We start from the raw sequence: 27,152 nt of genomic DNA on the forward strand, positions 1-27,152 counted from the left end.
GCGAAATAACAGCGCAAGCACCAAGAAAGCCAAAGGGACTTAAGTCGAGGATACATGCGTAGAGTAACCGACCTCTTATGTACGGTTGCTTTTCTTGATGTTTTTCGTTGTGATTTCACTGTCTTCTTGCTGTCATGTAGGTTACTGTTTCACTTCCTCTGTTCATGCACAAATGAATGAACTGCGATCACGTCTGCTTATTTGTTCTCTCTTTTCATGTATCGTCTCAATGAAGGTTAGTTGGAAGTCAGCGCCAGTCCTCGTCGGCCCCATGTCTCTGCCTCTCCCGAGCTGTCCACGTAGCCTCTACGTCGTCGCCTGTGCTCACAGGTTCATTCCACAAAGCCAAGGGTTCAACTAGGCTTTCGCTTTCATATTCTTTCAATGCTTTAAGCATATTCCGTAAAGTTTGGTTTTACTTAGGAGATTTTCAAAGGTCTTCAAGTAGTCTTTGGAAACAGGCATCATATTTATAAGTTATAATATGTAAAGAATACTAGACAAAAAATGGCTGAGGCTCTTGTATACATAGTTATCGCAAGAAAATGTATGTTTGGCTTGGATTTTACAAGATTACGCACATAGTGATTCATAAAGTTCGGCTGCTTCTTCTCCTTGTTATTCGTGTTGTGGAACGACGGCGGCTGCTGCAGCAGCTTCGATTTTGGCACGCTTCCATGGTTGGTAATGACCTGCTAATCCGGCCTCCCTTTGCTCGGTGATTCTGCAGCCCACATTGCGTTTGCTTGAGATTTTGCAACCTGCCGTCAAGCTGTACATACTTATTGATTAGATTGGACAATGACTGCATTCAGCCTGTCGCTTGTGCTAAATCAATCGCACAGACGGCCAAGCCGGCGCACCATACATAAAAAGATTCATTGGTCAAATGCCAGCGAAGCAGCCGTTTTAGGGCCCCGAAACCACCAACAGACGCTCGCGTTCTCGCCTTCGCGCCTCTATGCCCACCGGCCGTCGTGACGTCACCTGTGCGAATAGGTGGTGCCACGAGCAACGGGCTGTTGAGTGGGCGATTCAGAACCTGCTTGTCTGCTAGCAGCTGCGCGGCCTCCCAGCTCTTTATCCTCACACGGCGAGGAGGCGCCTTCGGGGAGGTGGAGAGACGAGCCGACGAATACAGCGTCTCGAAGGAAAGAGCAAAATTAACAAAGGCTGCGTTTGAAATATCGAAAGCGCGTAACTCAGCTAGCGTTCGCTGTAGACTCTTCTACAACTACAACTCCAGAACTAAATTTCGGTCTCTAGGCAGTTAAGGGCCTGTTCGACCTCTAGGAGTTTTCAGCATGTAGGTGTTAAGGGCCTCGCCGCACCGGGGGGGGGGGGGGGGTTAAGGCCGGTGCGGCGAGACGCCGAGCCGCGCATCTGCGACGTTTCACCGCAGCGGATCACGTGGCATGGCGTCACACCTGCCGCACTTGCGCTCCAACTCCTCCAGGTCATTGCGACGTGATTAATGACCTTGGGATACACAGTAATAGGGATCTCGCTCTAATAATGAGAAGGATAATAGTAATACCACCCATTGAATGTATGTGGTTACTAATTTGAAAACTTCAACCTCGTCGATCACACTTCTTCAGTGATATACGTAATGAGAGATCAATGCTGAAATAATACTGCAGTGATGTGAAAACTGGAACTCACCTGCGATATTCCTATTAGACCGGCTAGGTATCCTGCTTCAACAGTAGTGGGATTGAGCGTAACTAAAGGAACTGAATGTTCGGGTGCGTGGGATCAGTGCCTGGCGTGCTTAGGAAGGCGACACATTCGACACCGTAAGCATGAGTAAGTGGCCCTGAAACAGGAAATTCGTAAGGCCGGGCACTTTCGTAAGCTTGAAATATCACTCTGCTACCCAATGACCTAAAAGTTCTTTGAAAGATAGCGAATGGTTAATAAGCGCATGTGTTTGTTAGCCTCGAACGTAAGTTAATTACTTCCTCAGGTAGGTGCTGGCAGAGCTAGCAAGGAGTGCCATTGACAACCTCGAATATTTTCTTGCCGTTTTTAACAGACATGCGTCGAAACAATAGAAAGGCAAACCGCTTGGCATAGTTGGCGTTTATAATGAAGACATTACACAAGCAAAAAAAAAAAAGAACTCAGGAAAATTAGCTCTAGCGACCCACAGCGATAATTCGCGCGGTACAGATTATAAGTAAAAAGATCAGACGTTTTGTAGATGTTGTCTAAGATCACATGTTGTGGTGGTTCTCCTCTAATGACAATTGTGGTCAGAATGGATGGCTAACAGCGTCGCAGTACATCCACTTTCAGCTGGTGAAATTTTTTAGATGCGCAGTATCTTAAGGCGGAGCTCAATCCGACGGTGGTGTGCGGCGTGACCGCCCTTACTGCGTATGCGCATACCCTCTCCACACACCTCCTCTGAACTCCTCCTCTCCCCTTCCCCTCTCCACATTCCCTCTCCCCTTCCTCTCTCCACATTACATCTCCCATACCCTCTCCACTTCCTCTCTCCCCTACCCCTTTCCACTCTTCTTCTGAAACGCGGGCTAGACATGCCAAAATTCTCTCCTGCGTAACGCCGCGATGAGCTCGAGCGCATGCGCGCCCCCTCCCCTTCTCTCTCCTCTCCTAAGCTGCCCCCCTCTCGCCCGCCTGTCGACCGCGTTCCCCGCTCGCCTTGTGAGAATTAACGGCCAGGCTAGATGGAAGATACGACGCGCGTAGCGTCCCTCTTCGCGTTCCACGACGCGAGGCCCAATGAACGCCAACGGAACGCGATTGTGCAAGTGCTCCGGCTTCGCATCGCCTCATGGTCCCCTTTAGGGGGAGATGGTGTAATTTTTCTGCTCTTGACTGAGAGTAGTGAAGGATATTAAAATTTCCGCATGCATCGCCAAAACATTGTTGTAAAGCTTGTGCGTAGAATTGTTTTCCTAAATAACAGCCGCGCATTTCGAATAACAGTCTTGCTCTAGGGGCCTTCAAGGGCCCCTAAACCACCTGCGATATTTTTTTATACATTTCAAGTGAACACACGCATAGTGTCCATAATGCCGCCTCGATCAATGATGCCACACGCGGCAGCGCAACAAGCCGCGGGCGTGCCACAAATTCCAAGAAGCAATCCCTTCTCCTCTCAGCGCCTTTCCGGCTTCTCCGGTGACATGCGCGACGTCGACATGTTGCATCTGGGATGTTATCGACAATCGATGCTGCGACTGGTCGAACAAGAACCTACGACGTTCGGTTAGTCTGCAAGCAGCTGCCTGTGCTAGAGCGGAGGTGCTGTGGAACGTCGTGCCACCGCACGGGTCCATCGGGTTGGCGATTCTTTGCAGGCGTGCACGCAACACAGGGTCCATACCGGCACGGTTCCTAGGAGCACGGGCCGGCGCGGCGACAACAGCGGTTGGCCGAGAAACACGGAGCCGCGGCAACCATAAATGGATGCTGTTTCGAATAGCGCGTCGGCGATGACGTATGTCACGCAAGATTCCGACGGGCACTCGTCGAGGAGGGCATAGCGGCTTTAGGATAAGAGACCAGCCGAAGAACAGAGGGTAGGGAAGGAAAGAGCGAGACGAGCGATCGCAGCGTTTCGATCATCAAACGCGTGTAACTCCGCTATTACGGCACCCTTAGGGAAAATTCTCACGGCTACGTGTTCGTTGTAGACTCGTGCACAACTCCCACGCCACAACCAAATTTCGACGTCTTGGTGGTTTAGGGGCCCTTTAATGAAACTAACGAAGTCATATGCTTCACAAGACCAAATCTATCAGTGTAGCGCCTGTCACAACTTTCAACAATGCGTCATGAATGTGACGTAATATTTCTGTGGTCCACACGTGAAGGTTCGCAATGAAAACTAATTAGAACAACCTTGTGCCCAGCGGAGAAACCATGAGCCCACAACGTTTGCTCCGCTAGAGATAGTTCTGAAATCACTGTTCCTAATTGCTGTATAAGCGCAGTAAAGATAACCTGGCGGTACTTTACCGAAGAAATCACAACGCCAGTGGCTTCACGATATATACGAAAATAAATATATAAGCTTACAAGTCAATGTCGTTAATTATATTACAGCAACTGAGGACGCACCGTGATAGGAAAATTTGAATTTGTGTATTTATAGAAGCTCAAATTCACTCAAAATTACGGGACTAGCACTACATTTTAGCAATACGTGGCCGAAATTGCTGGCAAAACGCACTATTTCTCTTATTCTTATTTATTTTTATGCAACCGTTATCGTATACTGCTCAGCAAAAAAAATTAAGGTGTTGCAACACACATTTAAACCCTATTTACTAATGAAGAGGTGCACGGAGACTATGTTAAAGAACATCACCTTTGGTGACTGGAGTACCAAATGGTGCAATTGTAACAGCCTTGTGCAAAATTTATACAACATCTAATGTTCGTGATTACACTGGAATTAGGTACAGATTTTTGCTACGTCATGACGCACATACGTAAACATTAAGGTATAAGCACCTAGGCCCAAAACACAGAATTTGAAACATGGCTCCTGTCTGGTACAACGTGTGGTACCCAGAAGTAGGGCCATTAATAGCTATAACCTTTCAGTTAGGGAACACGCCTCATAGAAGCCTTGATATTGTGCGTGCACGTGCGTATATGTGTTGCCGTTCATAGTTCGTTGATGCCCTATAGATACATTGCTACATTAACATTTCAATGTACTATGCATTTACCACTGTAATTACATGAACTGATTAGCAATTATTATTTAGTGTAAATGAAGAACGTGATACCGTTCTGCTTTCTTCAGTGCGTTTATAAAAGAACTGACCTCATGCGGCAATGCGAACAGCGTATATAAACCAAGTGGGCGTAACCGTATTGTTGGCTAACAGTACGTCACATTTTTGTTAGTACGGAAGTAACATGGTAGCGAATATCGCGATGAATGTTTAGTAGAAGCAAGTATTGAAATTCTCTAGCTGCAATTTACTGTCTTCCCTTTACGATCAGTCACTTCATTTCTGACAAGCAACCGTTTATATTAAGTAAGTCAAATTCTGACCTCCTTTCACGGGCGCAAATGACGCAAACAAGGAAAAACACGTACCAAGAACATGAGACAAGTGTGAGACGAGCACCAATACGGGCTTTTTCATCGGTCGTCCCTCGTTCTTCACCTGCGTTTGCCCAATACTGCGCCACTCATTTTAAAAGCTATTTTACACGGACTAGACTTACAATAAACCTCCCCACCCCTCGACAGCAGCAAACTTGCAGACTGCGGTAAACACAGCCGTATTAAGAGAAGATTATCTTTATATTACAGCTGTTGCTAGATAATAAACGTTCTAGAGTCGATTTTTGAAAGCGCTAGGGAGCACCCGGTTTATTTGCACAATATTTTTGGGAATTTCGATTCGAATTTTCGATTGAGTATAATAATTGCTCAATAATTGATTGACCACAATACCTGTATTCTGCGATATCTAATTTTTTTTTCTTTCTGATAATTCCCCCATCTTCCGAACGTAACTATGAGCACAGCATTTTTTCTTCAAAGAATGATGCGCGCACACAACGTGTATTATTCAGACCACTGCATGTCGTTGGTAGGATAGTTTGATTCGTTGTGTGTCTGCGAGACGATGCACGAATATGCAGAGTCAAATAGAACTCTGTCATAATAATTGTTTATTTTAATTGAGTAATACACACGTTGGAGAAGGCACAACGTCCTCACTGTCAAAAAAAAAGAACGCTAGGCCTGCACGGAACGCACCGCACAGTCACAGCGAAAGCTACAGTAGCGGTCTTTCTAGTGCCCGCTACTGGGGTGACTCAGTAACTCACTTGGAGTGAAAAGTGCAAGTACAGTTACAAGTTATCTACTACGTCATAAATCATAGTTTTTTTGCGAAGTAGGGAAGCGCCCACTATGCCATTATTCATCATACTGCAGAGAAGCGAGGTACCCACTACGCATCTGTAAGGCATTATGTGCACGTAAGTAATGCTGTGGCTCATGACGATGAAGAATTATGGCTGAGCCCTTTGGGATGGATGGAAAGCCTTGAAGCACCAACTCGTTATGTAATTCGCATTGTGTGAAGCATCGTGTTACATTAGTCTTCTGCCACGCTACGTTACATCTGTTAACCCGATTCATTTCATGACATGACGCCTGTATGGGGTCTTCTTGCGCAGGGCTTTCAAGGGCCGGCGTGGCTCGCTGGTAGAGTACTCGTCTGCCGTACGAGCTGCCTGGGCTCAAGTCTTCGTCGAAACCCCTTTTGTTTCTCTCATTATGCGCCATAGCTATGATGGACATCGGTGGTGGCGGCGGTGTCTGAAAACTACGCCACCAAAATCGGCTGTTGTGATTTCATAACAGCGTTCGCTATAAAAGATGCTCGTAAACTTATCTGTTACCATGTGGACTGAATTGTATGCATACATATTACAAACATAGTCTTGTTACCTGTGTGCTTCGGACACCAAACTGCAATCCCAAGGACTCTTACGACACCTGAGTATAAGTCTTCCCGTCCAATTATTGGTAAACGTCTCTTTCCTTTTTTTTGAAACAGACTGTAGGAAGAGCTTGATGTGAGCGAGTTGGTATAACATAGTAAAAAAAGGCAGAGCTGACAACGCGAGTACCAGAAGGAAGCACAACAGACAAGGACAATTATGTCGCGCTTGTCTGCTGTAAGCGTTTCCTTCTGGTGATCTTTTTATTGAGCTGCATTTTCTTTATATTATGAAAACTTAGTTGTTCTTCTTGAGAGCCAGGATCGCCACCAAATGTTGTCTCTTCTTTCCACCGTGATTTACATTTTACATAAACATATTGCATGCTTTGAGGTCTACAATGTGCCATGGGGGATGAATTAAAATTCTTGTCTACTATAACTATTTTTTCCAAAATTATTCTTGCCGGACGTCGCACACATATATCCATAGGCGTGCACAGGGTTCCCTATCAGGGGGGGAGGGCGTAGGCTCATCGCAGCGCCCCCCCCCTCATATATGTCAATGTACGAGGCAGACTTTGCGTCCCCCTCCTCTTAGGTTACTAGGGGGGTCATTGTTTAAGGCAGTCCCCCCCCCCTTTTAGGTGACCAGGGGTGCGGCAGCCCCCCGTGCCCCCCTCGTGCGTATGCCTATGCATATATCGATGGTATCTCATTAGTTGCGAAAACTCTCTGAAATATACATTGTGTATACAAAAGCTTGACATTTAAAGTATGTTTATGAAACAAGATCTTGGCCCCTCCTACGCTTTTCTCGCCTAGGTTTTTTACGAATATGAAGCGCAGATCCATATACCATATGGAATTCGTATATCAGACGTAAAGTCTGATAGCCAGACTTTACGTCTAGCCATATGTTCCCAAGAAAAAAATTAGGCGTAGCTTTGCTATTGGGAACACCAATGACCAGTGGAGCTGAGGGTAAGCCTCATCAAAGTTTTGCAAGGCTAGGCAATAAAGAGCGCGGTTTAGCAAAGAACGTTCAAGGCTAAGCAATCTTCCTCCACTTCCTCGCCTCAAGCATTTCTTGCCTTGACATTCCATTTCTTTACTATTCTTTACCATCACCATTTTTCCTCACCGTCTCCATACACATACCCTCACCCTCAATACTCTTCCTCACACTCCCTTCCCTTTAGTATCCCTTACTACGCTATAAATGACTATATCTATCTACTGCCTTACAATTTACCGGAAGCACCCTTAAAGGGACACTAAAAGAAACAATGAATCGGTTTCGATCAATAAAATGTGCTCAGAGAATTCTAATGTCTTTAGTTCCGCCATCAGAGGTTTTTTATAGGTGAGAAAATCAAGTTCAAAGTTTCATTTTTAAATTTTGCGCTGAAATTTGTTCGTGTGACGTCACGGATTTCAAAGTGTATTTATTGTGTTTTGGCGCCATTGGCTCAACAAATTTTATTCTAAACTTGGCATATTAGGTATATGGCCCCCTCACAGGAGAATGTACTTCATTTTTACCGATTAGGAGCTACGTAGTCCCTAGTAGGCGCCGTCAAAACATGTGACGTCACGGTGAATGGTCCGGAAACATCAAGGTGGCGTCGCTACCCTCATTTTGTCTTTGCGCGTTTTCTCGCTTACTAAGCGTCTTCTCACAGCAAACGTGGTGTTTTTGATATCGTGAAAGAATAGTTTACTGATATGAGAAAGATCGTTTTGCTCTTCAGTGTCCCTTTAACAGCTGTGCAGTGTGTTGCGCAACGTTCGGAACTGCTGGAGCCAGTGGCGTAGCCAGGGGCTGGCACAGCGTGACCGTAACCACCGCCTCCCTCCCGAGAAAAATGTCTGCCTATGCCCCTGGCTGGAGCTGAAGCTTAAGCTGCTCCGCTGTTAATATTCACACAGACAAGATCTATACAGCTTTTGTTGGACTCTGCTTACCTGTTCTAAAGAGGGCATACTTCGGCACTGTAGATAGTAAATAATAGTTAATTTCGATGTTCTCTGCCGATGACGCAGCGATTCCGTTCACAGAGACGTGATCGTATAGCTTTTCTCCTACGGGAAGGTCAGCAACGACTTTAATCTGAAAGATGGGAATATCCCTGTTGTGCAAGAGTAAACGCTTCAAAGCTGTAAATTTGAAAAAAATAACATTTTTAGTTTGTTCGGATCGCCAAGTTAAGACATCAAGAATTACAATAGCGTTGCTACTCGCTGCAGCAACATGATTCGTTGACTGCAAATATGCGCTACGCACCTTTCCGCAAACTGACGAAGCCATTTAGCAGTTTAACTAAATAATGTGCACACCACTTTTACTAGCATAGAAACAGCTAATGAAGGAACCGAAGTACCTTTTCTAGGGCTCCTTTCATTCACTTATGTCAAACATGAAATGGATGTGTGCCTTCACAATTTTTATCTTAATATGTCTGACTAATTTCTTGTTGCAGGCCTGCGCTTCATGCTCTTTTCGTGAGCTGATACCTAAAATGTCAGCTTTGAACTTATCTTTGATGTATGTTTTTATTGCGTGCACCTGTTGCGTTCTTTTTTTGTGAATATGTGCATTAATTATGTATGCTCTCTGCGTGTTTATACTTCTGTAGGCCAGTTTTTTGTATACCGTCACTGTATGCTGAACAGTAATCGGTTGGGAAGCCTAGTCAAGCTCACAAGAGCTTTTTCTTCCTATGCCCTCTACTTCCTGAAGTGGAAAATAAAACGATTGATTGATTGATTGCCACAATATGATTATGAGACACGCCGTGCTGGAAGGCTCGGGAAATTTGGACCACCTGGGGTTCTTTAAGGAGCACCTAAATATAAATACACGGACCTAAAGAAGCTTCCCCTTCGTCCAAAACGCGGCCGCCGATACTGGGATCTCAATAAGTCTTGTGCAATATATACCTGAGAACAAGAATAGTTTAGTTCGTTCTCTACTGACCATATACGATGCCTAATTCAAATGTTTGGACTCACTCTAAAGCACATACCCTCAGTCATAATATGATGGTGTTTCTCTTATTTCAGAAATTCTTGTTGCTGCCACAAGCACTTCCACTACGTAAAATATTCACCGAAGTACCCGACGCCTTACGCCCCGTGAATTTGCCAGGTGAAGGCGAATTGTTCTGCACAGTGCGCTGCAAAATGTTCATTAAGCCCATGACGGCGAAGCTTCTGTTTTAGTAGTTCCTAATTCCAAACGACAATCCAATATATGTCCACTCCATATAGCGTGGCAACGTATTGTCGTCTTTCGGCGCAACACTGTACTGGAGACTGTACCTACAGCTGCTCTTCGAAACAAGTGTCATTGATGTTATAGAAAAGAAACGCTTCAATGGCGCGTGGTATCGTATTTACGGAAACTCATATGCATTCTTATGCATATGTCAACGTCAGTACATTCATTCCAATTGGGATACTCGCACTGGATTAAACAAGTCAAACTCAATATACATGACGTTGCTAATTACAAATCAATGAATTGCTAAGGGCGTAAAAGGTATTTTACTTGTCAGCCAATATTGGTGTATCTTGACTTTCCAGAAAAAAAACACCAGGCCTGCGCGGAAAACGCAGCACAGTCACAGCGAAAGCTCGAATAGCGGCATTTGTAGAGCCCGTTATAAATTCTCTTGTGGCTACTAATACAAGTACACTAGCAACATACCCACTACGCTACAAATCATACTTTTTGTGAAGTTGGGAAGCACCCACCGCATTACTCGTCATTCTGCGGAGAAGTGAGGTACCATCTGTAAGGCATTATGTGCAGTTTCTTTATGCGCGACGGCTGATGACGATGAAGAATTTTGACTGAGCATTTTGTAATTGCTTGGAAGCTTTAAAAGACCCACTAGTTATGTTATTCGCATTGTGTGACGCCCGGTTGTTATTTCGCTCTCCCGCCACGCTTTATAATATACGCTAACATGAGAAAGAGATAGAGAGAGGGAATTAACTTTATTGAGATTCGGAGGAAATGCAATTACTGCTAAATTAAGAGCTATCACACAGCGCATTATTGCAAATACGCATTCATTTGCTATACTCGGGGCTCATTGTCACATGCAATTTAGAAATAATTGTGATATTTGAGCAAGCACGAAAAAACCCGGCAGACATTCTTTCGAAGCTGCAACGTTATTTCCGCAATATTTCTCCTTTTTCCTTGATGTATCGGCACATTTGGCTAGATTGCATAGACACATGTGTAATGCTATGTTAGACGCTGGCGTCTTGCGTCCTTTAAGATATGAATCGCTAAGGGCTGGACACGCTGCAACAATTAGCTGCGTGTTCCGGATAATAGTGGAGGCTATGCGTCGTGCCACTGAACGCAACTGGAGCAACTCCTTACGCGCCCAATGCAATTCTCAGTTGCGGACCATGTAATATCACGTGCCGTGTCCTACATGCCTTCTCGTCTGCTAAGGGCATTTTTGCCGTGGAGAATGCGCCTCATCTAGAGAACGTGCCAGATGAATGCGCTGATCCGGTAGACAACCCATTGAAACTAGTGTCGATTCGGAAGACAGCGTAACTCGCGTGGGTTATGTGGTGCTTACGGGTTGCCAGCAAAGCGCAATATTACTGCATCACAGAACGATGTGTAGAGTGTACGCTTTCATTCCATTTATTTAACCGCCTCGCGTGAGCTTCACTTCTGAAAGATTCTAAAATACACGTTCAAATGCATATTTTCTAAAAGGCAGAAACCATTAAATGATTTAGGAATATTGTTTGGAATGCGCATATTCTGCAGAAAATAATATATTAACCTGACGCACTTATGCATTTTAGCTCTGCCTACAAGCTAGTACGACAAACTCTCCGCGCTTTATCTGCGCTAAGTAGTTGTACTTCCAGTATCACCTCCATGAAATAGCCTTTACATCCTGAGTCATTGGCTGTCGCAACAAGTTTTTGTTGTTCCGCCTTGTAGAGATAATTTTGCACTTAACAATGCTTTAGTACACTCTAAGAAAAAAAAGAGTGTGTGTGACTCCTTTTGAGGAGTTTTGACTTTCCACGTATATTATTCTCTTAAAAGAGGCACGTCAGCTCTGGAGATCATTACACTCTGTTCGAAGAGTCGTGTGACCTACAAAAGAGTTGACATGCATGTCTAAAGAGAGTCATGCGTGGCAAGTCAAGACTCCCCCAAAGGAGTCACACACACACTCCTTTTTAACAGCGAAGCTGTTATTAGTTGAGACTTTCAGGTCCGGGGTCGGCGTAGAACTGATGACGTCGCCTTTGGCCTTGCAGTGTGGCGAGAGTCAGGCTCGCTTGGAAGGGGAGGGCTGCGCCGTGCTGCGATATGCGAGGCCGCGAATGGAGCATGTCGAGGGGTGAACCTTCGAGAAACGCGCCAAGATGCGGTGACGGTGAGGCGCATTGGAGTATCAGTGTCAGTGTTCAGGAGTTTGCACTTTCAGAATGGCGAAGATTTCTCGTTCTCTCGATGAAGAAGCCACCCGACGTTATCGCCAGCGAGACCTGACGCGAGAACGGGCGTGTCGTCGCCGAACCAACCGCGATGTTCGCGCAAGGGAGGCCGAAGGTAAGCGAAAGGAAAACTTGAGAAACATAGAAGTACGGATAACCTGATGAATGACGCGCATAAGCATCGCTGTTTCGACAGTGCTTGCGAAGTGGAGCTGGCTGAATGTTTTGCTTAGGGTGTAGAAAACAGCTTCTATCGCGAGATTTTCAGTATCTTCCACACCCCTCGGAAACGCATTTAACCGTAAGGGTAGTCAAATAGATAAACATTCCAGCAAAAAAATAAATAATTGGGAAGTGACAGCCCTTCTAGGTAACGTTGAGGAGAGTCCAAGCATGTGCCTTCGCACTCGTTAAATTGCTATGACGTCCCCACTCGATTGTGTTGTTCTTTATAAACTCTCTGCACCTCTCTTGGTTTTGCACTATCTCCGAGCTGGGCCCGCCTTTGGCCTAGCGACGATGTCATGGGATGGCATCAACAGATGACGTAATTGGTGACGTCTCGCTACAAGTTGCTCTCTGCATCATTTGATGTGTCTCTGATGTCGTGTGAGATGTGGTACCAACCCTTTTCACACCGCCGCCGGCCGCCGATGCCTGCCACGAGATTTCTTTGCTCATGAGTCATGATACATACAAGGCTGTCGCCTCCATAAAAGTATCTGAAGAATTACTAGCAGCACTTTCTATAGCCACTGTCCCACCGCACGGAACAATGACAGCAGCACTGTAAGGACACCAGAGAAGAAACACAAACCGTCGTCTTACCCCAAATGATTCCAGATGTTCCCGAGGTCCTATGCCCGATAGCATCAGTAGTTGTGCAGACGCTATGGCTCCGGCGCAAAGTATTACTTCTTTTTTTGCCCGAACACTATGTGTTCTGAGGTATCGCTTATATTTCACACCTACAGCGGTCATTCCTTCGAAAATCACCTGCGAAAGTCCATTACTTATGATGACTGAATTTATTTGTTGAACTGAGGACTAGCAGACACAAACTGTTTAGAAACATCATACGGCGGCGAATTTGATAGGTTTATGCGCTGCACACAAAGCTTTATCTATGGCGAGAATAATGGTCATTTTGCACGCAGGAAACATCAGTCATAAAGAGCCTCTCACCTTCGTCACGTGCGCGTAAAGAGCGACGTCAAAGTTCTTCCTTCTGCGAACGTCATTGGTGATGAAAGATTTACTCGAGCTCCAGCGCTCTCCATTCTTTATGTTGTTTTGTACGCGGGAAAAACCTGAAATAAATTGCCAATACTACTTTCCTAGCGGATTTGGTCTAGGAACATACCGCACTTATTTCTGTGAACGATATGAAAAACAAGGTGATATTTCTGTCAATTACATTTGCAAAACTGACACCCTACGACGGAGCTGTCGGTTACAGTGATGCATAATTAGTAAAACCTAAAAAGATATACTAGGGTGATTCCACGTAAGATCGAACAAACGATGGCTGGTCGACCTCTCAAATTTATTTCAGTATTTTATATATTATTGCCTGATGAGTGGAAAGAAGAGATCCGCAATTTGTTTTGCCGCCAAAAATTTTTTCGAACCACAGGAAATCAATAATGACGAAGAGGTGGAGTGGAGCGCTCATCCGCTCTGCTGTTTTGGCCAACTTTCGTTATGAATTGCACAAAATATATTAAAGTTAGGTCGCTGAAATTTATTTACCTAAATATATGCATGTTTTCGCTTCTGCTCAGGTATTTTTATTTTTTATGTGTAGTGTAGATGTTTTTATAGAAAACCTCAAAAATGGCCCAATCGGGAAAATTTTCTTTACTTTGAAGGTCTTTATCTCAAAAAAGCCTTGTAGCAGAGGTACGAAAATTCCGCATTACGTTCTTCGCATGCCTATCTACCAAACTGCCAAATCTTGTATTTATATAACTTTTCAGTAAAGAGATATGATCGGGCTAAGTTCAAGAAAACACCGAACAATGAAAACTTCTGACGACAATTAAAAAAAAACCATTTTTTAAATTTCTTAAACTTTGTCCACTTATTCTCCTCCACATCAGCTTTCACAATCATTAAAAACATGTTGAATAATGTCGTTGCACTAATAGTTACGGCCCCTCCAATAAGACCCTTAGGCAAGGATGGGCAATTCCTACTTCTTGCCCAGCAAGTGTATAAAATGCAGGCAGGATTGAATTTCTTTTTATTAAAAGGTCAGCAGGTACCTAAAAAGGTGTCGCCGGCACTGAAGACGTTAATTTTGAAATTATTTGGTCACTGCAGCGGCCACGAGCGCGGAGCTACCGAGTAGGCGCGCGCGCACCCGAGATGCTCGTTGTAAGAGACGGCGCAGTGAGAGCTCGTTCTCGCGTCCTCAGACCGATTGAGTTCGAAACAGCAACACCTCTCGGGTGACATGAACGCACGTGCACTGGAGCTTCGCTATTCTATCCGCCCTCTGTTCGCATCTCAGCTAGGCGCTGATAACACGGCGGAGATGGAAGCAAGATGAAAACTCTATAAGGGAGCTATAAGCGCTCGTTTCACGCACGCTGCTGCCAGAGAAACTGCGCTGCGCCAGTTGCGATCAGTGGAAAGGATGAACGTGGGGCTCCAGTGGCAAAGCAAAATATGGATTGTCAAAGGAAAGAAAAGCAAAACTATCGGTAACCGGATGCGCTTGTCTGTATTAGATGTCGGCAGCAGACGGCGTGAACTGGCCGCGCGTTCGGTGCGCTGTTCACACTTCATTCGGCGCGGATAGTTCTTGTGCTTTGCTCTTACTCTACTCCTCCTGTGCGTCTCATGACGAGAAAGTATAGCTCTGAATGAGTCTATTGTGGAGACTTCCTTTCGAAGCACAAGAAGCTTAAAGGAGTACTGACACGAATTTTAAAAAATTTCGGATTGTTGCCCTAAATAAAAATACTGGTGTCGAGAAACGTAAAACGACTATTGTGGTGCCTGGGAATGCATCCTATATATTTTAATTAGCGCCACCTTAAAAAGACACTTTCGGTTTCGATATCGAGGGGGTGGCTTCTCAGTGTCGTTTCATAGCAGTGTGACGTCACGGAGATACAGAAATTCGCGACGTACTAGCGGGAAATCCGTCATCTGATCGTGGTGCAATAGACAACGATGAGTGAATTGTCGTCCAGTGACCCTGACAGTGATTTCTACGATTTAGGCTGCATGCAGGACGCAGAACTCGCGAACTCGGAGGAACTGTCTTGACTTGTCGGGATAATGTCCTTGCAGTGTGCCTGGCTTGCAAATGCTCAGCGACGAAAACTTCAAAGTCAAATTAAAATATTTTATACGTGTTCTCCGACTCCAGTGTGTGGACAGCGTGGACACTGCATACCAACGAAGCAAAAAATGTCCCTTTTGCGATGTCTCAAAACTGTGTCACTACTCCTTTAATTATTGCAGAGAAGCCAAAATTTCGCAGAGTTACCGACCTAGACATAAATGCTTTGAAGGAACGTTTAAAGCCCGAAAGATCAGTGACTGTCAGTGAGACGGACTACTTGTGCTACGCGTGCTTTTGCTACCACTACAATGAAAGATCTTCACGGAACGCACAGTTTAACGATGACATTCTTATGTCCCCTGAAAATGAAAACGACGCAATTAACCAGATCACTGCGACTACCGGCGCACGTGCGTTCAAGTCACCCAAGAGGTGTTGCTGTTTCGAACTCAATCGGTCTGAGGACGCGAGAACGAGCTCTCACTGCGCCGTCTCTTACAACGAGCATCTCGGGTGCGCGCGCGCCTACTCGGTAGCTCCGCGCTCGTGGCCGCTGCAGTGACCAAATAATTTCAAAATTAACGTCTTCAGTGCCGGCGACACCTTTTTGGGTACCTGCTGACCTTTTAATAAAAAGAAATTCAATCCTGCCTGCATTTTATACACTTGCTGGGCAAGAAGTAGGAATTGCCCATCCTTGCCTAAGGGTCTCATTGGACGGGCCGTAACTATTAGTGCAACAACATTATGCAACATGTTTTTAATGATTGTGAAAGCTGATGTGGAGGAGAATAAGTGGACAAAGTTTAAGAAATTTAAAAAATGTTTTTTTTTTTAATTGTCGTCAGAAGTTTTCATTGTTTGGTGTTTTCTTGAACTTAGCCCGATCATATCTCTTTACTGAAAAGTTATATAAATACAAGATTTGGCAGTTTGCTAGATACGCATGCGAAGAACGTAATGCGGAATTTTCGTACCTCTGCTACAAGGCTTTTTTGAGATAAAGACCTTCAAAGTAAAGAAAATTTTCCCGATTGGGCCATTTTTGAGGTTTTTTATAAAAACATCTACACTACACATAAAAACTAAAAATACCTGAGCAGAAGCAAAAACATGCATATATTTAGGTAAATAAATTTCAGCTACCTAACTTTAATATATTTTGTGCAATTCATAACGAAAGTTGGCCAAAACAGCAGAGCGGATGAGCGCTCCACTCCACCTCTTCGTCATTATTGATTTCCTGTGGTTCGAAAAAATTTTTGGCGACAAAACAAATTGCGGATCTCTTCTTTCCACTCATCAGGCAATAATATATAAAATTTTGAAATAAATTTGAGAGGTCGACCAGCCATCGTTTGTTCGATCTTACGTGGAATCACCCACTAATTGAATAGTAACATATATTCAACAATGCCATAAATATGGTTAATAGAGTTAAGTAACGCTGGAGTGAATGTTACTGCGGTTAAGGGAACAGGTCAGCAGAAATCCCGTTTCTTGTTTTTGGAATTAAAAACCGCCTAAGAAAGCATTTTATTAACACCACGTCAATCGTGCTGACTATTTGTCCATGGTCCTCAACATCAATTGTATGGTGAGACGAAATGATTTGATTTGAAGTACAAGTTTTACTTTAGCGTGTACTCTGTAAATGTGATACGGAAGACGCTGCAATACCTTACCAATGAGCGTCATTGCTTGCAAAGAAGCAAGCATTGGCAAGAAAAATAGTAACCCATGTCATTTAGCTCTTCTCTTCAATGTTCCCCTCTTGAAGTAGTAATCACTCGGTCCCTAGCTACGTACGTTCAGGCATAGACGAACGTTGGTCACTATTCATTACAATTATTTGTCTTGTTACAGTATCCAAAGTTTGCTTTTATCCGCAAAAATACGGTGGTAGCACCAGCGCATGTCTGTCACGTGATGTTTGCCTTCGAAAGTAGGGCTGGACCTGCTCAGCGCGCATAATGTTTCGATTTGCGGTTCATCTCCGGCATGCGCACTGTTACTGTTCTTGTTACTGGCAAAATCATGTGTACACACACACCTTTTTCTCTCTCTGGGCTAGGAGGACGGTGATATAAAAGCGCATCTAAGACTTGTAAATTTCGTATTCGTGAAGATTGGTCTCCGATCGAAACGTCGACAAATAAACAGTTTTTAGAAGCGTATACATTTTTCATCTTTATTTTACGGCAACTGTAGAGAGGCTCTTCATATTCTACGTATATATATATATATATATATATATATATATATATTTATATAGATATATACGTAGTCTTGTCAGCCACACTACAATTTGCCCGATTGTAACTGAAAAGCTCAGATGTCACAGAGTATGTGCAAGGCCGGTGCTAAAAATGCTTACCGACCAAACTCAAACAGCAAAGAATTCCCAGGCGGCGAACTCACTCACATGAACTCTGACGAAGGCAGGTCCTCCTGCCGAAACGTTAGTGACTTGTTTCGCACGTTCTGTGTTCCTTTCTGAACTGCATTTCCCACCGGATCCAGTGAACTTCATCCTCGCATATATATATATATATATATATATATATATATATATATATATATATAATGTATGAAGTGGCGGCACCGAATCAAAAACGAACGATGAATATTTACCAGGATTCATCGGTTCAACAATTTAATTTGCTCTTACAATTACATAATAAACAAAGAGTGTGTCAGTAACTCCTCAAGATCCAATAATGTTCGTGTCTGTCTGTCCTAGAGGGCAGAGCGGCGCTTTCATTTTGATGTTTCGTATTTGTTCCCCTGCGAAGCAATGAACCTGTATAGAAAACGGGTGATCCCACCATGAAATATAACATGAAGGCTAGAGGGCCAGTCATCGACTCTCCTCATCGAGCAATGGACGCTACCGAAGTAATGACGTTTACATGGCTCAGTTTCTCGCACAGCGTTGCTGACGTACTGCAAGTAGAGAATTTTGTGCGCAGAAAATGCAAAATGAGGTGTTCCAGTCGGAATGACTCACTACAATAAAATATATGCAAGTGCCAAATGAAACAGTCACTCTTAAATACTAGTTGCAAAAGTTATCCGAATATATCCGCAATGTTAGATTCAGGTGCATTTATGACATGATCTATTCACGAAAACTTGTTCTAGCAGGCTGCTGGTGCTACTAATGTTATTTCCGACACCCATCTGACGAAAGCTCACATTATCGTCGTCTCCGACAAAACAGATTGCGCACTCATTTTTTGCTGTCTCTTATCGACAAATAAACGTGTAAAGAGCCCGACTGTAATATTTGTGTTTTTGTCTGCGCTAAAGTCTCAGTTGTGTGCTCCTTTCGTCACTTTGGACATTAAGAAAAGATTTTGTCGTTTAGCACCGAACAAAGTGCACGCTGATACAAGCCATTTGGCCAAAATTTTGCATCGTTACTTGCATCGTGTAGACCATGCTAGTAGGGATCCGAGTAGTGATGATCCGAGTAGTGATGTGATCCTTGTAATCCCACTGGCTGGCAGCAATGCGCTCCGACTGCTGTTTCATTTCGTGAATTGCTTACGTACCGCCAAATCTGTCGACACATCTCTCTTGTCATATACGTTTTTCAGTTGGGAATTAATTCTGAATGGTGCGTTCTGAGCCAATCCTCCAGTGACTTCTAAGTATCTTACTTGTCTGGTTCGGCCCATTATAGTCGTGGTCGCTGTAACCAAGTTCCCGGCCAGCCTCCAAAAACAAGTCGCTAGCCTTTGTGTGTGAGCTGGGGAAACTGACCGGCACTTCTCCACTGTCGCCATGGTAGCCTGTAAATAAGGCCACGCCCTAACTTCATATCTTGCTTTTATGTCATACATACTTAAAGGGGCCTTACAAAAGTTTTTCAGCATGGTCAGAAAACGCTGCCGATTGGTAGTCGATACTCCTGAGAACACGAGAGCCAAATATTATAGCGCAGCACGTCGCCTGGACTTTACAATTAATTATCAAAATCAGCTAAAAAGCGCTACCTCTTCTCTCTACAGATGATGCTATATACTAAAATGAACGCGCATTATACCGAAATTCACGGCGATTGGCTGATTTGAGCGTCGTTGGCAGCATAGTTACTGCGCCCGCCGCGGGAGGCCGCCACGTAAGGGCGCGCATGCTCGCGATCTTACTGAAGGTTAGCCGCGCGTTAAAAGAAAAAAATACATAAAAAGTGCTTGAGGTCATGACGCGCGCTTGACGTCCCTTCTTTCCACCGTGCCATCCCTCTCTGCTTAGCTTACAGCGCGTTCGCCGGGACGAGAGAAGAGAAAAGTAATCACAGCTAATTACAGCGTGCGACAAACCTCTGTAACTCCGCTCATACTTCACGTATTCCAAAAATGTTTACGGCGGTTGATTCGTGAGGCAATAAATTCCTTTAGTGAAGCCATTCGATGGTTACTTCGAAAAGTGGTGCAGGGCCCCTTTAATGGAAAACACACTTCGGAACTTCCGAGCCGTGTTTCGCGGAGTCAAACTACGTAATACCAATATCGCGTTGATATATTAGCACTCTAAGCGAAATAATCCGTTGTCGTCACCATAGGCGTGCGCAGGGTTCCTCTTCAGGGGGGGGGGGGGGGGGCGAAGGTTCGTCGCAGCGCCCACCCCCTATGATGTCAGTGTGTGGGGCTAACTTTGCGCCCCCCCCCCCCTATTAGGTGAATAGGGGGCGGCCACCCCCCTGACCTCCCCGTGCACGCGCCTACGGCCGTCACAATCATGTTCTATGCAAAATTCCACTGCTGTAATGTGTTTCACTTCCTCGCGCAAAGTAAGCTTTGAGATGAAACTGATCGTGCCGTGTTCAGTCCCCGGACAGGAAGGGGATGCAGTTGAGTTACGTGCACCACAGGTGTGGTGAAGGGAGACCAGCTCGCTTGGCACACTGGAGGGCGGGTTACAGGTGAGGTGGAGGCCTCCTCCTCTACTCTAGTGAGCATGACGCTATATAGGTTCTATAACCAATGGTGTATGTGCTAAAATGGAGTGGTTAGTGGAAATATAAATCAGCCGCGATGGCTCACCAAATCGTGCACGATGTCTGCCTTAACCAAACGCTGAACATCATATTGTGTCAAGAATGCGCGCGAAAAACGAGAAAATGTGACGTAGTTGCTTAAGTTTGTTTGCTCGGTGCATTATTGCAGAGTTGTGAAAGCGAGTGTTTGCGGTTAGCGCGTGAGATGTGTTCATTTTTACATGGGCGCATGGATAGCAAACACGCTATTTACTAGCGGGTAAATGAGGAATGTAATATGTAATGCCGGTAAAATATTATGTTTTTATGGTTATGTTTGCGTCGCTGGAGATTCTTCACCTTGTGGGTGACACTGACATTTTTGTTCTTGAGTTTGGAAATTGTGCGGTATGGGTATCATTTTATCCAGGACAGTAGATGGGAGGATGAATATACCAGGCCGGTGAATGGATCATTCATTCGCTAAGCAGCAACGCGAATGCGCTCAGGAAAAAAAAAAAGAAAAAAAAAACTTTACACAGATTCTCCTGTGAAGGTTGTCAAAGTGACGCGTATGCGTTCTCTGCTATTCACCTGCTGTTTCTTCTTTGTATGATGATGTCTTGGGGCAAGTAGCGCTGCTCCTTGTTACAGACGACGTACAGCATTTTGCATTTGCATATCCCGCGGTTTATATACGTTAATACAGACACCTGAGCAGGGGCACGACGATTGCATACATCGAAGAAATCTTGGCCGTCAGCGATGCATCTGCCTTTTCGGATTACGACGAAGCTACGACGACTACCCCAACAGCTGAGCCACCCTTCGACGTAAACCCAAATCTTCCCGTGTATCGGTGTTCTTGGGCCCCATCACCTCGGCGTCTTTCATATTCTTTCTAGCGCCAGTGAATGCTTCTAAAGGCCCAAGCAAGCGCGGCCCCTGACCCCCGGAGAGCATTACGTATGCGCCGTGTATGACATTACATTTTCGCGGAGTGGGTACTAAGGCTATTTGTACAACGCTCCATGCCAGCTGTACATGTGGAAGTAACGTTCCTGGGCTGTAGTCCGTTCATGTTCAACGAAAAAAGCCACAGAAAGTATGGCTGTTTTGCGCAAAGCAATATAGAGGGGAGGGTTTATTCCTCATTTATTTGCGTAAAGTAGCCACACCTGTGACTTTTCTTTGATCGGCTTTGAGTGTTGTCCTAGAAGTGGCTTTATCGCATCATCAATAAATATTTCAGGAGTGCATTCATTGAAAGTGTTATCTTGTTACATCCTTTTTATTGCGATAGCAGTCGCACGGCCGCTACATAAAAAAGAAGGTGCAGCCTGTTGCGTCGCGTCGCTGTCAATGGGCGAGCGCGGCTCGGCTGAGTAGACAGTTACGGCCGCTGTTTTGGGTGAGGGCGCCACTAGTTTCAGTTTATTCATTCAAAATACAGAATTCGTAGATAGTAGTATGCAGACGAGGGTCCCAAAGTCAAGCGACTGCATTGGGACCCTCGGTTAACAATAACATTAAAAGGATTTATTATAACAGCATGTAAAATGCGCAACACAAGTAAAAATAAACAGTGAACTTACAAAAAAAGAACAAGAAATAAGCAAAAAAAGCATCCTGAATGCGACACAAGAACATAGTAATAAGATATACAAGTAAACATAGTCACACCATAAGAGAAAAACCTAAATTTGCAAAAACATTCCAATTCCATGCACGTTGACATAAATAATTATCGTTGTGAACCTAGTTATGCAAGATGAAGTTTTTAAGTTCATGTTTGAATGCATGAAAAGATGATGATGATTTTAGTGTATAGGGCAGGTTATTCCACAATTTAATGACCGCGAAGGCGGACGTCATTTTGCCACAGTTGGTGTTACATTTAGGTAAAAGGAAGTAGTGACTGTGGGCGAATCTAGTGCTATTGGTGTTAGTGAGTAAACTAGGATCGATCAAATTAAACACAAGCTGTTTTTAAGTTGTTTAAATAACATTATGATTAAGTGAAAATTAAACAAGCCAGACACAGGAAGAATACAGTTAGCCACAATGTGGTCGGCTCAGGATTTATGCTCGTCCGTGTGCTTTTTCGTGTGCTTTCTCGTGTTTTTCTTCAGTGTCATCGCGTGCGTGGGCAGCCTGCGTCATGTTTCCTGTGCTTGCGTACGGTTCTTTGGTGCACGCGTGTGCGGAAGACGGTTTTTTTCCAGTGGTGTGATGCCGTGAAGCATTTGTGTGCCGTTGTGCAACTCGAACGCGTGAAAAGACGCTACTGCGAAGTACCACGTTTTCCCGTGCGATCTACAGTATCGGGAAGCGTAATATTCGTAATAGATCACATCTTCGGGAAAATGTGCAGCGAGGCACGGACGAAGGACAAGAAACGCACAACACGAGCGCTGCGTTTCTTGTCCTTCGTCCGTGCCGCGCTGCACATTTTCCCGAAGATGTTAGTACACCAACTCGCCCAGATCGCCGTATTAGTTTAATAGATCACTTCTTTTTGTCACAAACGAGCGCTAAAAGAGGCGCGTGCCGTCGAAACTTGACGACAACATCGTCACCGCGCCAACAGTTGCCCTCAACGGGGGCGCGCAACGAAAAAAAAAGAACAAGCATCAAAAGGCGCCCAGCGGTGCAGCAGCTATTTCGCCTTAACATGCGCAGCTGTCAGTAGCGGGCCACTTGCTGACGGCCCTGGCATCAAAAGGCCCATTGTGCAAGGCCCAGCTTGAGCTAGCTCCTGCGGTGTTCGCAGAAACTGCGCCTTTCATCGCCGAGTGATGACGTCATCGTGCGTCGCCTAGCAGCGCGTTGTAGGAAGGAAAATATAAGAACAGAAGGGGAGAGGAGGAGGATGAGGAGGGGTATAAGCAAATAAAAGAAAATAAAAATTTATTGGTGAGGCGGGATTTGAACCCGGGCACCCACGGTCCGAAGTTCAGCGTTGTAACCACTCGGCTATCCAGGCACGCTAACAGAACAAGCATTCTTGGGAGCCATATGATTGCGTTGCTATGGGCGAGAGAACGAGATAAAGATAGAAAGAGAAAACAGAATGAGAGAGAAAACAAAAACAGAGAGACACACATAGACAGAGAGAGAAACAAAGAAATAGAGAAAGAAAGATAAACAAACACAAAGATAAGCCTGTGTATGTTAGGAGGAGGGAAGAGCGTGGAGCATAGCATAACATTGTATGGTATAGTATAGTAAGGCATGGGAAAGGGCAGTGCGGGTGAGCAGGGATGTGAGGGTGACGAGGAGGCGACATGTTGAGGCATAGCATAGTCTTGTATAGTATAACAAGAGGTGGCAGAGAAAAGTTAGGGTGAGGAGGAGGGGAACGCCAAAGCCACGCTGTTTCCTCAGCCTTCGCACCTCTAGTGCGTAGCTGCCTTAATTTTCTCCCCGTGAGATTTGCAACAAATCGAGATATGTACGTAACCCTTCACAACAACCCTACAATAATTATTCTGATGCCGTAATGTAAATGCAGCTTGCTTCTCCAGTATACTCCAGAATGTGAAATTACGTGCTCCAGGTGCTTCCAGATACAGAATTTCCTGCTGCAAAGTGTTCTATAATGGAAATTTTTGCTGCTCCAAAGTGCTAGAAAATGAAAAATTTGCTGCTCCAAATCAGAAGTCATCGGTAATATCACTGCGATTATAATTTCTCTGGAACTGTCAGTGTTTCATTTGTGTCCGTTTTGGGAAGTGTGGGACACGTTGTGGGAAGTGTGGGATGAAGTGTGGGATACTCTGATGAGAGAATTGAAAACGACAAATCTACCGTATAGCTCTTTTCGAGACCCTTAGCATCAACGCCAACAATTTTTTTTGGTTTCGCCAAGCAACAATACAATACGATCATAACTGCAGTTCCTTCTTTTTATTTGTGCGAATTTAAGAAAATCAGTGAACTAACAGCAGTTTCATTTTATGTTTATGCACTTGTCGAATAGAGAACCAGAGCACCCAACGATTCCCTACACATTAGCTCGGGTAGGCGTCGCTTACCATTGTCGATGCCTAGGTAAGATGTTTCAATACTGATGAAGTCTGGCAGCACGTCGTTGTAAGACCAGCCCACGGCGCCATACAGAGATGCCCAGTTATCGTAGTCTTTGCGGTTTCCTCGAGCGTAGATAACATGATTGATTGAACTCGAGCCACCCAAGGCTTTGCCACGCGGCAGTCTGTTAATCTGCGAAGAGATTTGTATTTTCGTACTGTAAAACTGTAGAAAATCAAGGTGTTTCTTTCCTAGCTTGAAGCCTAATTTTTGAAGTCCTTATACCAGAACATTTGTGACTCAGAGGTGTCTCGTAGCAGACAGGATGGCGTTGCCTTAGAAAATAGAGCATTCGCATACTCTCGGCAGATGTTTTTTTATGCTGATTTATTGTTTCAATCAATGCTACCCTCTTATCTTGGTAAGAAGGGAGCAGGAACAAATCACTAAACCTCTTTTATTTTGATGCAGGAGTAACACAGATTTCATTTGTGCATGTTTAAGCGAGGTTAATTACCATGTCGCCTTGCTAAACTGCTTGCTATTGCTTGGCCCGTATTCCGTGCCTAAGCACTCTACGCTTGGCCCGTATTTCGCGCCTAAGCACTCTTCCTGCTGAGTAAACTTTATTCCATCTGAGCTACTCGTCACATACAACAGCAAAATAAATATGAATCGTCCATGACAGCTTTAACACGACGTGGAATTCGACGAAGGTATATTGGGTTATTCCACGCCAGCTGTCCCAACCGTGGCGCTCGACAAAAATGAACTTCTATAAAAAAACTCAGAAAATTACACGCGTATAGAAATTAGTTCTAGAGTATTTCCCAAAATATTCTGATCGTGAAATTTTTGGGGGATGTGAGCGCCGTTTGAACTTCACGAAATGGTAGTAAACCAATACGGAAAAAATGCGCCATAAATTGACCGCTTCACGCATTTTTTGAACATTTGCGTTTTCGAGGTTTTCGAGCATCGTTCTTTTATTATAGGATATTGCCTTATAGTAGCTTAATATTTTTCACTCCTTAGCGCGTAGGTAAATTTGAGTAAAGCGTAGCGTTTTGTGGAATTTTCCACAAATGATGATTATAGGTCAAACGCATAGATTATTTTTTATAAAAGTTTCAATAAAACGTACTACCCCCTAAAAGTTTTCTTTTGCCTGTGTGCCGCGCATAGACTCTAAAATAAAATCGTTAACTTTACAAAAAACGCTAGTTTGGCCTATGTTTAGACGTCTCTAGCACGCATTTGTGGTCCAAGGAAAAATGAGCAGAAAAGCGCATACATTTTAGAACCTTAGAAAATGTGTCCACAGAAAGATTAATCGAAGTAATTTTTGTTTGAGTTGCCTGCGCTCGTCATCGTCTTTTCTATGTGTACTTTGTCTAAATTTTTGCGCTGAGCAGTTTATAACGGAATCAACTAGCCCACCCTATTGCAAAACCCAGAGCCACTGGATACCAGCGTTCAGTGTCATGGCGGATTATGGGCCCAGTGTCGCGCTGGATACTGGGATGCTGGAGCGTCGTTTCACTGAGAGGCGCTGGGCAATATAGCGCAAAACGGCTCTCAAGCGTTAAAAAGGTGGTGCCTACATGTCATACATAAATATATTAGCAATAAAAGTAATATATAAAGGATTAGTGCAATAAAACCCTATGAAAAAAAGAAGCTCCACCACGAGCATTCGAACTCGCCACCCCTCGATCCCCAACCGAGTATTCTACCACTCCGCCCCGCTAAAACATGTTGACCTCGCTGTAAAATGGCTAGTCAATAAAGTAACACAGCGTTTCCTTTTATATTTTGATCTCGCATTCTCCAGGAAGACGCGATCTTCCGTTCCAAATCAAGCTTGATTCTTTATTAGAGACAAACAAAGGGTTGCCGGCAACGAATGAAATGCTCAAAATGGGACGAGCGCTAAGTTTCTTTGAATTTCCATATTACCTCCGAAAAATGTCAAGCAGATCGATGAGCAAGGTGCAGTTTCCCTGCTGTTACTGCAATTTTTGAGAGCCGTTTCTCGCTCTTGCTACTGGTCATCATGTACAGAAGCTTAATGATGGCTCATTCGATAAATACTCGCGTGCATGATTTCATATTGGGCAGTTTTCTCGCGCAAGCGACTATGCCAGTACTGGGGTCGTGCCTATACTGATGTGCAGTTCTAACGATATCTCTAACTATAAAACCGCTCAGCAAAAACAAATACAATTCGCTGAAGATTTATGCTGGTGTGTTAGTTCACTAACTCGTACCATTTGACAGGTATGTGTTGTGACTTATGAGTCAGAGAAGTACCAGCGAGTGCGGCCGGCTGCTTTCGGTGAGCGTGCGTCTGTTGCTGAAAGCGCGTCGCCTCGATGGTCATCGGTCCTTGTGCAGAGACCGTACACAAGAAAAAATGGTTAATTTAGGTTAACGGATGTGCAGACTGTACTTTACTGTCATTCTTACATATTGGAATTGCGTGTAATTGAACCAAGAAGCGCCGGTGGAATGTTGACAGACTCAGCAGGTACGCTAGGCCTCACGCTCGCTGGGAGTCACACTGGGTAGGACCGATCTCGGCGGATATGAGTTGCGATGGTTGAAGTTTCTTCATTTTGGCCTCGGAACCTTTTTAACTGGTACCTAACGTATAGCTGAAGTAAGTAAAAGTGCAAGAATTGCGCGACATGCGTTTCCTGTGTGGCGATATCGAACGACGGCTGTTTTTCTGGCCTTATTGGGAGGGATCGCGAAGCCAGAGCTCATGGACTTCTTGCCTACTGCACGGCGATGTAACGATTTGCTCCCTTATGTTCAGACCGACGCCTCCAGACTTATAAACATTACAATATGGAGTCAATACCGCAACACATCTCGGACGCAAAACTGA

At 44.5% G+C, this 27,152-nt stretch overlaps 1 protein-coding gene across 1 annotated transcript in view; it reads right to left on the reverse strand.

The window, feature by feature from the left end:
- Positions 1-27,152, reverse strand: part of LOC119385467 (4-pyridoxate dehydrogenase-like) — a 106,539-nt gene that overhangs the window by 43,075 nt on the left and 36,312 nt on the right. The window contains exons 6-9 of the mRNA XM_049413998.1: positions 24,265-24,451; positions 12,774-12,913; positions 5,090-5,159; positions 1,666-1,736 (exon numbers count right to left, since the gene is read on the reverse strand). Of these exons, the coding sequence (XP_049269955.1) occupies positions 1,666-1,736; positions 5,090-5,159; positions 12,774-12,913; positions 24,265-24,451 (468 nt within the window). The remainder of the gene's footprint in view (positions 1-1,665; positions 1,737-5,089; positions 5,160-12,773; positions 12,914-24,264; positions 24,452-27,152) is intronic.

Source organism: Rhipicephalus sanguineus, chromosome 3, assembly GCF_013339695.2.
Source record: "Rhipicephalus sanguineus isolate Rsan-2018 chromosome 3, BIME_Rsan_1.4, whole genome shotgun sequence".
Classification (NCBI taxonomy): Eukaryota; Metazoa; Arthropoda; class Arachnida; order Ixodida; family Ixodidae; genus Rhipicephalus; species Rhipicephalus sanguineus.